Source organism: Sander lucioperca, chromosome 14 (genome assembly GCF_008315115.2).
Source record: "Sander lucioperca isolate FBNREF2018 chromosome 14, SLUC_FBN_1.2, whole genome shotgun sequence".
NCBI classification, from domain to species: domain Eukaryota; kingdom Metazoa; phylum Chordata; class Actinopteri; order Perciformes; family Percidae; genus Sander; species Sander lucioperca.
Window position 1 is genome coordinate 33,035,497 of NC_050186.1, and position 18,205 is coordinate 33,053,701.

The window sequence follows — 18,205 nt, forward strand, 5'->3', positions numbered from 1 at the left end:
AGACATGAAAGGGGAGAGAGAGGGGGGATGACATGCAGCTGCAGGTCAGGTCAGAGTCGAACCCGCAGCCGCTACGTCGAGGAGTAAACCTCTGTATATGGATGCACACTACCAGGTGAGCTACCCAGGCGCCTGAAATTTTTGAAATTTTAAGACTTTTTAAGACCCTGCGGAAACCTGTATCGGCTCAGCTTGCTCGGAACCTCGCCCGAGGTGCTACCAAACAAAGTACCAGGTACCAGGTATTATCCACAACTTTGTTAATGCTATGGGAATCAAAAGATGCAACACTGTATGATGATGGGTCTCTGTGCATGTCATCATAACAGTGTAACAGTCTGTTTGTGAGAACCTGTTTCAGATTGATACTGAACAATCATTACACTTAAAATTCAGAGGGCCCTATTTTAACGATCCAAGCGCACAGCATGAAGCGCCTGGCGCAGGTGCGTTTAGGGCATGTCCAAATCCACTTTTGCTAGTTTGATGGCGGAAAAAAGGGTCTGCGCCTGGCGCATGATTCTAAAGGGTTGTACTTAGTGTCTTCATTAATAGGTAGGTGTGTTTTGGGCGTAACATGCAATAAACCAATCAGAGATCATCTCCCATTCCCTTTAAAAGCCAGGTGTGTTTGTGCTGCGCCGGGTGCAAGATAGGACCCCAAGGCTTTAAAGGCAACAGATTATTCTTCATGGTCTCTGAGCTAATGTGAGATTCCAAAGTTTAGGGACGCAAATTAAAAAAAAGTTTTGAGTGCTCATTAGCATCGGGTCCCCCTCTGCTTGCTGCAGCTGATGAAAAGAACCAGTGAACAGAGTGTTAATTATGTCTGAGTTAATTTGATGAACTTAAATATGGTAAACAGCTCTTTTCCATTGCCTCTTATAATTTTGAATTAATACCTACAAAAGCCTTCCTCTTTCGCTCGCTCTCCTGTTAAATCTCTTTCTCAAAGGAGGCTTTTTTTTTTGGAAAATAACAAACAACTTCCCTTCAGCTTGATGCGTCGGGGTCATTCGCATGGAGTGAGAAAAAATAAATCAATTCAGAAGAGAATGAAGAAAATGCCTCTGTTTTCATGATTTTTCTGTATTGTCTCTTTTTCCTTTTGTATTCCTCCTTAGTGTACATGGGACTAAGGTTTTAGATCATCATCCCTCCTTTCATCTTTCCTCCTTTTATCCTTCTTTTCCTTTATTCTACACCATGTTGTAGCTGACAGTAGTTGGGAAATCAAAATGGATTTCAATTAGTTAGAATTAGTGTAATTGCTGGCACAGGTATTCTTATTGCCCTGGAATATGTCTGCATAACTTGGGCAAATGTGCACAGTCCTGCTCCTACATTTCATTGGGATGTCTGTAATCTGTAACGGGGACCTTCAAATGAAATCAAATAGCGATGGTGATTTGACGATCAAAGACAATTTGGGACTAGAGATTCACACTAATGTTAAAATTATTGCAGATGATTTGAGAATGCTTTGAATATCAGACAGGACGTGAAGATACTTTCATTAAAAGATTACTTGGATTAGAAGTGATCTGATAAAAAGACATGAAATGAGAAGATTTGAAGGATTTTTAAATCAAGAACTTGAAGAGAGCTTGAATCCACGCACGCATGCACTCACGCACGCACGCAGGCCGGACACGCACACACACACACACACACACACACACACACACACACACACTAGTAGGGGAAAAGGCCTACCTTGGTCATTGGCCATCTTGTCTGGATGTTCCACTGAAACAGCAACAGAGAGAGTCAGCCAACTTAAAAAAAATTAAATATATAACAAAGGAATACATTTACACACACACACACACACACACACACACACACACACACACACACACACACACACACACACAGACACCCCCACACACACAATCTGACAGACCTTTGGCGGTCCTGAAGTGGATAGGCTCAGACAGAGGGCCGACTCCTTTGGCGTTCTTGGCTTGAATCCTGAAGTAATAAACCGTGTCGAGGTTCAGATCCACCACCTGATGGGTCAGCCGGTCACCGGTGATCGCCTCCATCACCCAATCATCTATCGGCATGTTCTTATCCAGCGTGTAGTACAGGATGTAACCTGACAGACAATACATACATAAATAATATATAAGACGAAGAGAAAACAAATATATAAATATAGTATGTATAAGATCTAAAAATATCTGATCCGTGTGCGTGCATGTGTGTGTTTGTGTGTGTGTGTGTGTGTGTGTGTGTGTGTGTGTGTGTGTGTGCGTGTGTGTGTGTGTGCGTGCGTGCGTGCGTGCATGTGTGTTTGGTGCTGTGTTGTGCTGTTATCCCTGCAGGGAGCGTTTGATTCGTCCTCCAGGACACTGCAGGAGCAGCAGAGCTCATTAAAACAGACGGGTTTACAGCCGGGTTGATCGCCCAAAGGAGGGAGAGAGAACAATGGAAGAAAGTGTGTGTGTGTGTGTGTGTGTGTGTGTGTGTGTGTGTGCGTGTGTGCATACATGGACCGTCAACTTTAAATTCTTGTGACAGTGTTTTGATATTGTAAGGAGAAAAATATTGCTTTTCTTTCAGGCATTTTACAGATCAACTTATTATTTGTATTATTTAATAGATCATCAGCATGTGAATTGAAAATCAAAACAAACCTGTTTCCTCTGATGAATGATGTGTGCGCACTGTAATTGAACAGTGAGTGAGTACCTTGGATGAGTAAAGTGGTACAGCTGTCGCGGTCAGTGTGTTTGTGCGAACCCTCACCTGTGATTCGTCCGTTAGCCTCCATCGGCGGCTGCCAGCTGATCAAAATGGCGCGGGGTCGTCCCTCGCGACTGATCACTGTCAAATCTTTGGGGGCGGAGCTAGGAGCTGTAAATACAGATGGACAGGAAAAAGGGAGAAGTAAGTGTCGGCAGGGAAATATACCTATATAGCAATGTATGCTTATGGGATATGACTTTAGCAATTATTGAAAAAAAATGCTGCAGTAAAACTTGTAGATCAACATAGTTTGTTGGGGACCTGTTGTACAAGAATATTGTGGGATTTGATTATTTTGATTCAAATTAAATACAATTTTTTTTTTATCTGCCTATGTAGAAAATTATATATATATATATATATATATATATATATTATATATATAGATATTGATATGATTGTAGCATATAATCATTACAAAAGCTGTATTGAAAGACCAAGAAAGTAATGGCAGATGTATGTATTTAAACAAAGGAAAAACAAGAGTTGAAACTTTTCAGTTTTAAACAACCTTCGTAGACATTCGAGTAGATTTCAGAGTTTACGAGGTACACCTGAATGCACCATGAAGCCCATGTTGTCTCGATGGTGTGACCCCAGTTTTAAACGGTGGAAAGAAATAAAATTTGCCTATGACAAAACAAAGTAACTAGACACAGAAACATGGCACCCATCAAAACCTGCTCATACGTTTCTTTCCGGCAGCTGCTTGTTAATGTTAAGTACAAGCACAGCAAATACATGTAAACACAAACGTGCACGCTCTCTTCATCTGGTAAAATAATGTTACACCAAACAACGAACACATAATTCTGCTGACTGCAGTTAGTGGTCTGTCCACAGTTTAGCAGAACTGAATGTGACATTAATCATAAATACATTATTTCCCAGCAGCACAACTGTGTCATTAGCTGGCAGCTAACCGCTTGTTACTGTAATGGGTCACATAGCCCTAATTTGATCTGAAGTGGGCCAGACCAGTAAACCACTCCAGAAAGATCAGAAACTTTATCTGCCACAGAGTTTCTTGTCAGCTTGATGTTGGAAGTCACAACAGCGATCTAAGGCCATTGTATGAAAAAAAATAACGTTACGGACCCGGGAAAGTGGGGTAATATTCAGAGAAAAAACTCTTAAAGTCGTGAATTTTCGGGAAAAGAACTCAATATTCTCTGAGATTAAAGTGGTAAATTTGGAATTGGAATTTTCACACTTTAACGTTTGGTCGTGACATCGGCTTAGCATCGCTAGCGTTAGCCTTAGCCAACTCCTTCACCACTAATGGAGCGAGCTGGAAAATCAAACTTTTCCCGAACCCCGTGGGGAGGAGGGCCACAACATCATGGCCACCAACACAACTCAGCAAAGATTGTTCTTGCTCGGGCTTTAACTTCTGGATATTCGGCAGCGTTGCCACAACGGACTGAATGGCTTCGCTCGTGTCTTTCTCCGCCGCCATTACGGAACTACAACTCAAACTAGCGCACGACCTCAACGTCATCGTTCTCAGCCACTCCCTCTGTTCGCTGATTGGACCGGTAAAGATTTGACCGGAGAAAACCCAAGAATATACCGCAAACCCAGACGACGTACTGAAGGAAAATGAAAATTGAGCGAAAGTACGTAGGAGGTTCTTTAGCTGAAGTTCCTGACAACAATCTAACAACAGTTCAGTTGGTCTGTGGGTTTGGTGTGACTTTCTTGTATTCAAATAATCTCCTCTGGTTGAATTTGAGAAAACTGCACAGAAGATAATTGCAGTCACTTTCCTGGACAGCCCTGTTGTATTGCTCCTGTTGCGAAAACAACAAGCACGCGGGCCTCAGTTTTTTTCTCCCAACTTTCACCATGGAGTTAGAGTTTTTAAAGGTGACCTTTTATTCTCATTTTCAGAGTCATACTTGTATTTTGTGTTTCTACTAGAGCATGTTTACATGCTTTAAAAACACTTTATTTTTCTCATACCTGCTGCACCTGTATTCCCCCTCTGTCTGAGATGCTCTTTTGGAGCGACTGTCTCTTTAAGCCCCCCCTCCCTAAAAAGTCCTGTTTGCTCTGATTGGTCAGCGTTTCCGGGTCTCCGCATCTGTGTTCTGTGTCGTCCTTTGCAGCCGAGGTCTGACTGTAATGGAGTATAACAGCACTTTCTACTGTGAAAGAACACCGATAAAGGCTTTTAAACCAAAAACTAAACAGCCGGACATGTTCCAGCAGGAATGTGATCCGAAATTAGGGAGAACTTAACAAAACCTTCAACCAAGATTACAGGTTTCCCTGATGTTTGCATGTAGCTACAGTACATCTAGCAGTGTATGCAATGTACACACTGCAGTAATATGCCTGGAGCTGATGACCGTATAAAGAAAGAGTCAAGAGTAGAAAAAAAACTGTTCTGAAATCTGAGGTTTTGCTCACAGTAACTGTATGTAAAAGGAATCCCCTTTTACATACAGTTACCTCATTATTTGAAGCTTTGGCCATGTTTAATATGAACCTCTGACATTGTAACATAATAGGTCTCCTTTAAGGTTCTCACCAGGACAGGCTTCAAAGCTCACATCCCAGTGTTGGCTAATGAAACAGCTTGTTAAATCTGGCTTGACGTGTTGGAGGAAATCACAAGCTCCTTATGAACCCGTTAGTGTAGGCGACATCCTGTACTTCTCATTTATACAGACATACAATACATGTGCATATACCTGTTGGGGAAAGTAGTGGTTCCAGCATTCTTTGGTTTCTAATCCTACTGATTGGTTGACTACTCAGCCTGATCTGCATCACCAAAATCATATTTTTAACGGACAACGCAGCTTGGATTCAAATGAGACATCAACCAATTTCAAAACATCTCACAGAATTACTGTTCGTGCCAATTAAAGGCCCTGAACACCCACACGGCCTATTCTGAGTGATCTGACAGGTCGGAGGAGCTACAGTATGTTGGGAATTACATGAACTCTGTAAATGAAGAGCCATTGGTTACAGTGAAGCAGCCATCAAATGGATTCAATGTTATGCCACAGGTATATTTTAAAAGGTGGACGTTAAAGGAGTACTTTCCAGTTACAAAAATAACCTGAATTTTAAATTAAGCAGAACTACACCTGTCCTCTGTCATCACCATCAGGACTACATTTTCACCTATTGTACAGTTCAAAATATGGAAATATAACCCTCATACACCTGATATAGGCGAAGGTTGGAGAAGGATGGTGTCTAGGTTTCAGCCTCTGGGATGCATGAAAACTGCACGACAATCTGCACATTATATTTTCATAGTTCTAACTGAACAATAAGTGAAAATGTCCTGATGGTGGCGCTAAAGGACATGTCAGGCGAGAACCAAAATCATTAGGATTCATCCTCTGGGGAGTGGGAAAATCCACAGCAAATGTAATGTCAGTATTTTTCAAGATTATGTAGGTAAAAATCTATATGAAATATAATGTCCCTCAGCTGGTGTTTTTTGGACTCTGTGGGTGATTATTAAAACAGTAAGGCAGAGGTCATCTGAGCTGCAGTGCAGCTTTATCTGTTTTCCTCTGAAAATGTGGTCAGTGTTTGGGAGTCCAGAGCTGGTGGATCACTGCAGGGACTGAGTGGGCTCAGTCCGTCTGCTCACTTTGAATGTCAATGTATTCCAGCAGGCCCCGGGGAGCCGGCGGGGGTAATGCTGTTCACGCTTAATTGGGTGACAAATCCAACAAACATGATTGTAAACATCCTGAAAGGGATACCTTGACATTTGGATTTCAGTGTGCGGTAGGGTTTTCATTGTTGCACACAGTTGTCACCTTGTTGTGGGGGAGAGTGGAGTTTCTGCATCACACCTCACTGAACCTAAACAGGATTTCTCTGCATTGTTATTAAAGTAATCGCTGTTCGGGGAGGATAAGAAGATAAAAAAAGTTCCACCCCCATTTTGTTTTGGTGAACCCATGCTTCCTGAACCTGCCCTTATCCAGTGTATCCCTGTTTTTCCCTGAAAGTTGAGGGTTCAGGAATGACTTTTAACACATCCTCAAAAAAAACGAATCCACTGTCTGTGTTCAGCTGAGTGATTTACGTGTCAGTGAAGAGGAAGTGATGGAGGAAAATGCTATTACACCTGAAAAAAAGAATCACCCACTTACTACAATTCTAAAACTTTACACAATGGATAGTGTTAGTTCAGACAGAGCACTGAAGTCAAACGTGTATTAGCTGATTGGCATTAGCAGCTTCATTCATGATTCACTATCAGTAGCTCATTCAGCAGGGCCACGTTCAGCCCCGACAAAACGTAGCAACACGTTTTTTTAAACTGAAATGGGGGTGTGTTGAACACCCTGTGTGTGCGCAAGTGCCTTGCCTTTTTATTACCACCAGTTTACAAACACGTCTCTGCTGATTGGGTATCCCCTGTGACACAGCCAATAAACGAGAGACACACTCAACAAACATCGTTCAACCAGGAAACTGTAGGAAAACGGTGCACACTGTTTTAAGATTGAACGTGCCCCAGCTGTTTGGCCACCAGCTGACTAGTATCATCCAATCATATTCACAAAGGTGTGAAGCGTGGCCATTACAACCTGAAATTTTATTTTGGTCGACATTAATGTATGTTTTTTTACCATTGGTGGAAGAAGTATTCAGATCCTTTACTTCAGTAAAAGTACTAATACCACACCGTCAAAATACAAGTAAAAGTCTTGCATTGAAAAAGTGACTATAAGTAACTTTTAAATGTTTCTTAAACTGTGTAATGTTCCATCTGATGATCATAAATGATCTGTAACAGCAAACGAGACTAACACTGAAAAGAACGTTATTTTTACATAGTTTTTATTAATGCCTTTGCCCAGGTCAGATTTTTCCTGCAAAGTCACAAAATGATTTTCGGCAGGTAGACAGCGCTACAGGGCACACATTCTGATGGGTCACAGATGTTGGCATAACGCCTGTGTTAGTGAGTATGCAGGTAAAAGGTAGCAGGCAGTTTCTTTATATAGGCCTAATTGTATTTTAATTTTATTTTAGAAGTTATCTGCTGTAGTTATGGCTGATACTGAGGCAGGGCCATCACAGAAAAGAAGGAAATTAAACAAAGGACAACAAAATGGGAAAGACAGACGACAGGCCAAACCTGAGTCACACTTGGTTGGGCTTTCAACAAATGGAGACAATTAAGGGATTGTAAATGATTAAAAAACATCCCCGAATTGGCCCTCAGGTATGTAATATGTCTATTTCATTCATTAAATAACTCTAGTCTGCGCAATGTGGATGTACGTCAGGTCAGTAGCCTAGATTAAATACCCCCACCTTCCATTTGGCGCTGACGTTTTATTCCTTTTAGTCCGTGTTTGTGTTGGCCTACTATTTTCTTTTCCCTTGTCCCCCTGTACTTGTGTAAAGCGTCCTTGGGTTTCATGAAATGCGCTATATGAATCAATGTTATTATTACGTTGGTTACTACAACAAACTCTTGCTTGGCTCATGACACAATATTTCCCTCTGAAATGTAGCGGAGTAGAAGTAGAAAGTGGCAGGAAAAAAAAAGACTCAAGTAAAGTACAAATACCTCAAATTTGTACTTAAGTACAGTACTTAAGTTAATGAACTTAGTAACATCCCACCACTGTTTATATTTGATTATGTAATATTATACAGTATGTTAGTGGGGATTCTATAACTATCTCTGATTCTGTACCATTACAGTATGTTAGTGTGGATTCTATCTACAGCAGAACTTGATGTTGCTCACTTTCTTAAAAACTTCATCAAAGAGCAGGACCATCAGCTCCAAATATAATTGTATATCCAGTTGCTATAAATGGTAATTTCTCTGATGTTTCTCTGTTTGAACTACCTTTGTCCAGACTTTTGAAATGCATCTTACAGTCTTCCTCAGCATATGGAGTTTGCTGAGTTGTCATGGAAATTGCTCAGTTGTTTCCATCATCAACCCTTAGACACAAGAAACAAAAACAATCAACAAGCCTTTGATGTTTTCTTTAAAGGGGCCCTGGTATGCGTAATGCCAATAGGGTCCTCACAAGATCCGAAAACTAGAAACACATGTGTGTGTGTGTGTGTGTGTGTGTGTGTGTGTGTGTGTGTGTGTGTGTGTGTGTGTGTGTGTGTGTGTGTGTGTGTGTGTGTGTGTGTCTGAGAGACCTACCTGCTTCATACGTTGTGGCGTGCGCTGTCATACTCCAGGTGCTGGACTTGCGACCCTTGGTTACCATGACAGCAAACTCGTACATGGCGTTTGGTTTGAGGCCGGTGACAGTGTGGCTGAGTGCCGTGGTGTCTGCAGACTAGACACACAACAAAGTTGTAGAATTTGAACGGTTTCGGAATAAAAGTGAAGATGAATATGACAATATTTGTCAAGTCAAAAGACTGATGCTGCTGTTGAAATTTTATATATATATATATATATATATATATATATATATATATATATATATATATAATGACTATAGCATGCAATATAGATATGTTTACCTTTGAAGAAGACAAATTTGAGACATAATAAAATAAATAATGCCAGAGACTCATAAAACTTTGAGAGTGTCTGTCATGCAAGCTATTTTTTTCATGTCTGTTGTTGAGATCTTGTGGCCTCTGGTTTGCACTTTAAAGATAATTTTTTATCTAAGACTTCAACATCAGTGAATATTAACCCCAGCAGCTGCATAACTCGGGGTAATGTTTTCACTTTGAGAGCAGACTTCTGTTTGTCCTATTTCAGAATAAGAAGGAAAGGCTTCTCTCTCTGTCTGCCCACAGCTGCAGTTCAATAAGGTGAGCCGGCTGCCTGCCCTTGTATAGATTTCCAGTGTTTTTAAAGCAGAGTTCAGATTGTTGTTAAAGTTTTTCTGAAGTCTATTAAAAAAGAAGTCTCACCAGAACATAGCAAGACCAGTAACGCATTTTGTTTTGTTTTCAATACAATCAAAATGATTCTAGGTTACGTTTTAATCTAAGCTGTTTCTGTCAGCTGATAAGTCTTAATCAATAAATGTTTCTGAAAAAGACAAAAACATATATAATAGACATGTATGCAACAACTTGTGCATTTCATTGTGGACAAAATATAAGATTATAATTTCAACTTTTGACAGCTTGCAAATGTTGAGCTTGAGGTGGGACAAAGTAATTGTTTTGCAAGTGTCACATCTTTTGAAGTCCAAAATGAAGTCCCAAGTCAAGTCCAAGTCTTAAACTGTTCAAAATCCCTCACCAGTCATAATGACTGTTGACAGGTTAGTTTTAAGTGCAGAGTCAAGACAGTCAAGCCCCAAGTCATAACACGTAAGTTTGTCAAGTCAAGTCTAAAGTCATTATGACATGACTCAAGTCTTACAGCAAAAACACAGCGCACGCTGAAGTGCCGCAAATAGCTGCGAAGCGTAGATTTGTGCCTGATCGCGCGTCTGGCCATTCATACGCGCATTTCTCCGCGTCGGTCACAAAGCTACTCTCGGCTGTGTGTCTCTCTCTCTCTCTCTCTCTCTCTCTCTCTCTCTCTCTCTGTTGTGTGTGTCACTCTCTCTCTCTGTCCGTTAGTCGGTCTCTCTCTCCGTGTGTCTGATCACGTGTCTCGCTGTAGACAAAGCTAAGAAGTCAAGACAGTCAAAATCACCATAAACCTATTATTTTAAAATACACTATGTTTTATTTTTGGAAAGTATCCAGCTGCACTGTGGCCTTCCTATATATGATTACCTGCCTGGCTTGACACATTTGCTCGCCAGAAGAAATAGAGGTGATTCTGAAACAATTGCTGCAGGATCGAAGCCGGTATGAACGGACAGATTGGATAACATGGGCGGCAAAATTAAAATAGCTCCGCTTCACGGCTATTCGCAGCGCTTCCATGCCAGGTGTGTTTTGGCTGTTACTCGAGTCCGGGTCATGTCCACACCTCTGGCAGAGATAACACTAAACTGTGAGCGATGTAGAACAGCTGCACATTAACGTCCGCGTTTTTACCTTGTACTTTCCACTGGTGGAGTAGCTGGTCTTCCACTTGACGGAGTAGTATCGGACTTCAGACGCCTTCTGGTTCTTGGTCATGGAGTTGTCGGCCCAGGAGACGCGTACCGAGTCCGAGGACAGAGCAACGGCTTGAACCCCCACCGGGGGGATCATGGGAGTGCTGGTGTCTGGCATGGGAGTGGGGTATTTATCAAAGAGGTGGAAGAGGTCATCCTCAGATGGGTCTATGGGGTCTGAGGGGGGGAGTTTTTAACGGCAACCAGGGTGTTTGGGGATAATTAATGAAATCATCCAGTGTAATGACGTGTGATAATGAAGATTTATATATGCAGACGAGAGTGACACAAGCATATATTCCGAATAATACAGGTGGGTTACGTGTTCGTGTACAAAACAAAAACACATAATAAATACATAAGATGACATGCAAGTTTGGAAGTGAGATGCAGCAGGCAGCCATGTTTTGTTCAAGACGAGGGAAGAAGGAAAGGAGGAGTGGATGGATGAGGAAGTGAAAAAGAGGAGAGAGAGAAGAGAAAGACAAAGAGTAAGAAGACAGTGGGAGATTCAAGGGCGTTACTTCAAACAGGAAGTGGAGCATCAGATCCACAGAGGGGCAAATGACGAAACACGGCAGTACGAGCTGAAACACAACACCTGCAAGTCTCAGAAACCTGGAAAGTTTTAGAGCAGAGTAAGTAATTTAAAATATATATCATGTGCCATCAGTTGTACAGTTGTAAACTAAGCAACGCTGTTTTCGGGTTCACTGCTAAGTCACTGTCATAACTTTTAACTGACTCATTATTTTTTAGATGACTGCATTCAATAGGTAACAAAGCCTGCAGGGCAGCTGGAGATGATGATTTTTAATGCAGGAATATCTCTGTATGAGGTCTGTTCCTGATTGTTGTACTGTTCGTACCAAAATATTACAACCTACTGAGACTGCATGAAGGTGAAAAAATGAACAAGAAATAAGGGACTGCGACTAAATTAAAATTAAATAAATAAAACAATAGAATCACAGCTTCAAAGTAACAACAGAATATATGGGGAAAATAAATGATACTAATAAATCTGTGAAAGAGAAAAAACGTTTTTTGAAAATGTTGCTCCAGTTTGTGTCAGAAAATGACACTAATGACAATAAAACTGACAATTACCATCAACAGTCATACCCCTTAGTACCTTAGCTAATGTCAGCAATTAATATGCGGTCAAACAAGGAAATGGCGATTATGTAAAAAAAATTGGATTGGACTAAAGCTGTAACAATTCTAAAAGTTACTGTGCAATTTATTGTCTCAGAAATAATTGCAATTAACAATATAATTGTCTCTTTCAGTCAAGTTTAAAAAATATTTATCACTTTTTCAAACAAATTAAAAGTTTTGAATGAATTCCAGGATTCATCTTTTGTTATATATCACTGTCATGTGACCCAGATAATATAATAACACACACCCTATGAAGTAAACCATGCCTCTTTATTATCATAAAAAATTTTTTCTAACTGTATCCCCCCTTGTTTCTATGAACGTGTATAGGGCCAAGTGCCAACAACTAACATTTGAAATAATAATACAAATATATAGTCCGACCAATAATCACTTGTAGAATTACAATTTGGCATACCTAAACAAAATCAAGAACCACCATAAACAATCAAACCCCTTAAGACTTTAGCTAATGTTGTAAACAAAGACACCGCGATTATAATAATTGACAATTAGACAATTATGTTATAATTGTTACAGGCCTAGATTAGACAGTTATGTAATACTCACGCACGCACACACACACACACACACACACACACACACACACACACACACACACACACACAATATGCACAATCTGGACTGTTGTCAGGCCAAAGTGGTCTACAGGTACAAATGGGTTTTCTATTACCATGTGGGTCAAAACCACAACTGAGCGACTTCTTTTTGAAAATGTCACATTGCTCCCAAATCTCAATTCCTGTGTAGGGGAGTACAATGTACTGAGTACTGAAGGAAACGATGGAGAAAGCTATTACAGTAAGACCCAAATCCACAAGGAAAATATGCTGTTGGAAAATGTTCCTTTCACTCGGTTTCCATGATTCCATAATTTAAACCAGAGAGAGAGAGAGAGAGAGAGAGAGAGAGAGAGAGAGAGAGAGAACCAGATCTTTCAAAAAATTTTAAAAACGCATAGCTGGCTTCACTGCCTACACTGAGGACAAAAAGCTTCCTTTTTTATTAGGGGAAGAAGATAAAAGTATGACATGGCTAGCAGCTAAATATGTCTTCTCCTGCCACGATACAAGGCAAAATAAGTAGAGAATTGTGTGTGGTTTTTTTTTATATTATTATTGTTTCAACGTACCTTTTGAAGGACATGCACAGAATTTGTTTATTATCTGCAATTATATCATTATTATCCTGTTTACTTGTATTCTTATATCTGATGTATTTACTCTTTGTTCGTGTTTGTTTGTATGTTTGTTCCTATGCTTTGGCAACACAGGTGTATTGATTTTGTTATGCCAATAATGCAAATTGAAATTGAAATTGAGAGAGAGAGAGAGAGAGAGAGAGAGAGAGAGAGAGAGAGAGATAGAGAGAGAACAAGAGAGAGAACGAGAGAGAGTGAGAGAGAGAGAGAGAGAGAGGGAGAGCGCGATGAAAGAGGTGTTTGGAGCTGCGTGCCGAGCTGCTGCGGGCGGTGTCGTGGTTGAACTGGTCGTCCAGCATCACAATACAGCTCCAGTCAGGACTGAATACTGATGAGGACGGAGGACACGCCTCATCCTCCGCCTCCCTCCGTCCCTTACACCCTTACTATCCACATCACTCCATCTGCTCCTTTTTCTGCACTCCTTTCCTGCTCCATCAGCCGTCCTGCATATCTCCCTCTTTTCCTCCTTCATTTAATACTCCTCCCACTAAACTCTAAACTTCCATCGCTCCCTCTGTCTTTCCTTCCTTCCTTCCTATCTTCTTCTCCATTACTTTTCCACCCATTGCTTATCCCCCCACAATTCCTCTCTGCCTCTGCCTCCTACTCCCCCCCCCTCCATCTCCCTCCTCTCCTTCTCTCTCTCTCTCTGCGGTCCTCCAGTCCTTGATTAAATGGGAGCGTGACGGTGGGTTGAGGATCAGTTCAGTCTCTGCAGTGTGTGGGCGGTGAGGCGAGGACGAGGCAGTATATTAACAAGGATCCCGCCGTTAACGAGACGTTTTTTAAAGCTCTCGTAAAAAAAAAAAAAAAAAATCTCTCAGCATCCTTCCACCATAAAGCGACAGAGAGTTCAGGCTGTCCTGGAATGACGAGCCAGAAAGTGTGTATGTGTGTGTGTGTGTGTGTGTGTGTGTGTGTGTGTGTGTGTGTGTGTGTGTGTGTGTGTAAATGTCTATCTATGTGTGTGTCACTGTTGATGACCTTGTCAGAACAGTAATGGGTTTAGTTTCTGTCTCAGCCCTCAGGGTCTCAGCTTATCAACTCCTGACTGTCACACTACAACACATGTGAGACTGTGTGTCTCTGTACAACTTCACGTGTTTCCATATGAACTCCCGATGACTTTTTAAACCTAAAAAAATATCCAGATATGTCTACGAATCTTTAAAGAATTCTTAATAAAACTTCTTGATAGAATTCCAGATGTTACATTTTTCTAAATGACTCCAGATGTGTATACACATCACTCAAGAATTCCAGATGTGTGTTTGTTCCTCTGTAGAACTCCAGAGGTGTATTCGTATTTCTAAAGAACTCCAGATGTGTTTGCATATGTCTATAGAACTCCAGATGTGTTAACATATTTCTAAAGAACTACAGATGTGTTAACATGTCTATAGATCTCCAGATGTGATTACATATTTCTAAAGAACCCCAGATGTGTTAACATGTCTATAGAACTCCAGTTGTGTTAACATATGTCTATAGATCTTCAGATGTGTTAACATATTTCTAAAGAACTACAGATGTGTTAACATGTCTATAGATCTTCAGATGTGTTAACATATTTCTAAAGAACTCCAGATGTGTTAACATGTCTATAGAACTCCAGATGTGTTAACATATGTCTATAGATCTCCAGATGTGATTACATATTTCTAAAGAACCCCAGATGTGTTAACATGTCTATAGAACTCCAGATGTGTTAACATATGTCTTTAGATCTCCAGATGTGATTACATGCTGCGACCTGGTACCAGTCCTTTAAAGAACCAATCGATCACCCCCAGCACAGATGTATCACCTATAGAACACTGAGCAAACCAGGAAATCAGCGTACTTCATTTTTGAAGTAGAATTAAGTGAATGAACTTATTTTAAATTGCTTTATCAAAAAAGGGAGATCAAGGTACCCAGGAAACCCATATCAGACAGAATTATTATTCAAAGCAGATTATTTATCTATATATCTCTAAACGTGTCTGGAGGAAGTCTCTGAAAGTACACTCAGTCTGGGCAGCAGCAGTGGAGTCTGATCCCTATGCTGTACAGTGTAAAGATGTATTGTCATACACTGTTTCAGCAAAAGTCTAAAGCGTTTTCTTTATAACTCTCAACATGTGTATGTGTTTTTATCTGTCTATAAACATCTCTTAAAGGTCCCATGGCATGAAATTTCACTTATGAGTTTTCTTAACATTAATATGAGTTCCCCCAGCCTGCCTATGGTCCCCCAGTGGCTAGAAATGGTGATAGGTGTAAACCGAGCCCTGGGTATCCTGCTCTGCCTTTGAGAAAATGAAAGCTCAGATGGGCCGATCTGGAATCTTCCCTTTATGATGTCATAAGGGGAAAGGTTACCTCCCCTTTCTCTGCTTTGCCCGCTCATGAGAAAGAGAGAGACATCATGGCTTGCAAACAAGTGTCAGTACCCGATCCGTACCACCTGTAAGATCCATTCTGCGCATGCGCATGATTTCGTAGTAGAAAACTAACAATGTCCCTGTGCGATTTGTACCACGCATGCGTTGAAACACTTTACGACCAAACACCACAACTTTTGTATTAAATCTTTATTATACAATAGTCATACAAACAATCAAGACTTGTTGTCACCATAGACTGTATACAGTCTATGGTTGTCACTGATCCAAAACCATGTAGCGATGTCGTTGTTGTGTTGTTTATGTTAATGTTTTTACTTTTAATACTTCGTCTTGACTAATAACCATAGACTGTATATTATTAATGCGATAAAGTGTAAACGTACATAGCTATTAGTGTCCTTTCGAAGACGGGATGACAGCTCTTCCAGACACCACTGCTGTATACCACTATAGTAGCTACATGCTAACGGCAGTAAACACTATAGTAGCTACATGCTAACGGCAGTAAACACTATAGTAGCTACATGCTAACGGCAGTAAACATGTCATCTTAGCTGACAATGTTGTTAAATTCTGCCCAATTCCGGGTCACATTCCTGCTGAAACATGTCCGATTGTGTAGTGTTTGGTTCAGAAGCCTTTACCTACGATTTGTGACGTTAGAAAGTGCTGCTTCGTTCCACTACAATCTAACGTTAGCATACTCATAGCTAACTATTGTAGCTGCATGCTAACACGACATAGCGGAGCATATATAGCTAGCTATATATGTACGTATGTAGCAGGACTTTGTACCATAAAAAATCACCAATAAAGGCTTCTAAACCAAATACTAAACAAATACAAATACAGTAAAGTGACCGGAATTTGGGGTGAAATGTCCAGCATTGAGCTACATAATAGTTTGCTAGGAGTATGCTGGTCTCTCACAGAGATCTCATTTGTAGCCCTGTTTTTACCTGATACTTTCATAAAAGTACAAACACATAAAGTGAGAGGTATATACACATGCTTAAACTTTATTTAAAGCATGATTAACCTGAAGCAGGACGGAGTCATGACTTAAAACACCAAAGGAAGTCTTCTAGCTCAGGCTAGCTAGCGTTAGCAAATTACCTTCAAAGTTGCAAAGAAATGATGAAACGTAAAATTTCAAGGCTTTATTTAATTTGCTACATGGTGTTGCACTGGATGGCCAGACGACCCTCCGTATATCATTAACAGATACTTTAAGCAACTCCAGCAAACACCTTGTAAACTTCATCTCTGCCATCATAACGGTCTACTGTCACCGTCTAATGTTTTCTTCCGGTAACCACAGAGCTGTGCGCAAGCGTAGAACTGATCAGGCAGTGTCGTAAAACACGTTGAGTTTCTGCGCATGCGCTGAATTATGCGCATGCGCAGAATGGATCTTACAGGCGGTACGGATCGGGTACTGACACCAAGCAAAGTAGCAGTTGGTCAAGGCCACACCCCCACCCTCCACCTTGCCCCCCCTCTCTCCTCCTCAATAGCATTTAAAGCTACAGACACAGAAATGGCACATCCTAAGGAAAGCTCATTGTGGGACTGGCTCTAGTAGCTGTAATTCTACACCAAGGCTGAATTTCTGGAAAGAGACTTCAGATACAGTATTAGGGGACCACTAAGGTCTATATAAAAGAGACTTCAGATAGAGTATTAGGGGACCACTAAGGCCTATATATAAAAGCATCCAAAAAGCAGCATGTCATAGGACCTTTAAATCTCGATTTTGACTGTGGGAGATTCATAGTTCCGTGTGGCTATAGACACCTGTGTCCTAATGTATTATCCTTTCTTTCTTCATCCCACGCCCCTCTAATCTCAAGCCTCTTTCTCTCCGTGTCCATCACTTTTCTCTCCCTGCCGTGTCTCTTTCTCTGCTTCCCTCCTCTTTCCATGAGCAATAATTAACATCCATCAAATCTCTCTCTCTCTCTCTCTCTCTCTCTCTCTCATCCATATCACACCGTCATCCCCCCTATCATGCTCTCCTTCTTTATTGCTCATCCCTTTTCCTATTCAAGAAAATTCAATCAAAGACAATGATAATTTTTTTTGAGTTCACTATAAAAACATCCTGTAATGAAGGTGAATAAACTGTGGTAAGCGGACTGGTCTCTGAGCTGGTTTTTCCTGTGACTATCATCGCGTCACAAGGGGTCGAAAAACCTCCGAAATGTGGCATTTTTATGAGAGTAATAAAGGATTTATGTCAGCTGCAGGGCCGGCTGTTTAATTCATAAGACGAAACTTGGAGGAGAGCTGGATGTGTTTCATTTATCTCACTTCTACAGCCCATAGTCTGCAGGAAGAGCTAATGAGTCTCGCACTCACACACATTCAGTAATGCAATGGGCGTCAGCCATTACACACACCATATAGAAATAGATACGCACACATTGTTACAATTCATACGTGTTATACACACACACACACACACACACACACACACGGTTGTGACTGATTTGTGTAACGTTTTCCTAAGGATGAATATTTCAGGACCCAGTGCTGTTGGATTCAGATTGAGGCCTGAATGTCAAACTGCCAGTTCAAAATCTTTCCTCCTGAATCAGAGTCCTCCTACATATCGACTCAAA

At 40.8% G+C, this 18,205-nt stretch overlaps 1 protein-coding gene and 1 long non-coding RNA gene across 2 annotated transcripts in view; one reads left to right on the top strand and one right to left on the bottom strand.

Annotated features, from left to right (window-relative positions):
• Positions 1-18,205, bottom strand: part of dcc (DCC netrin 1 receptor) — a 217,608-nt gene that overhangs the window by 64,385 nt on the left and 135,018 nt on the right. The window contains exons 16-20 of the mRNA XM_031287325.2: positions 10,741-10,979; positions 8,921-9,059; positions 2,755-2,862; positions 1,907-2,101; positions 1,717-1,749 (exon numbers count right to left, since the gene is read on the bottom strand). Coding sequence (XP_031143185.2) covers positions 1,717-1,749; positions 1,907-2,101; positions 2,755-2,862; positions 8,921-9,059; positions 10,741-10,979 — 714 coding nt within the window. The remainder of the gene's footprint in view (positions 1-1,716; positions 1,750-1,906; positions 2,102-2,754; positions 2,863-8,920; positions 9,060-10,740; positions 10,980-18,205) is intronic.
• Positions 7,200-12,800, top strand: LOC118493038. Its single transcript, XR_004894964.1, has 3 exons — positions 7,200-7,260; positions 12,034-12,038; positions 12,790-12,800. It is a non-coding gene; the product is annotated as an uncharacterized LOC118493038 (long non-coding RNA).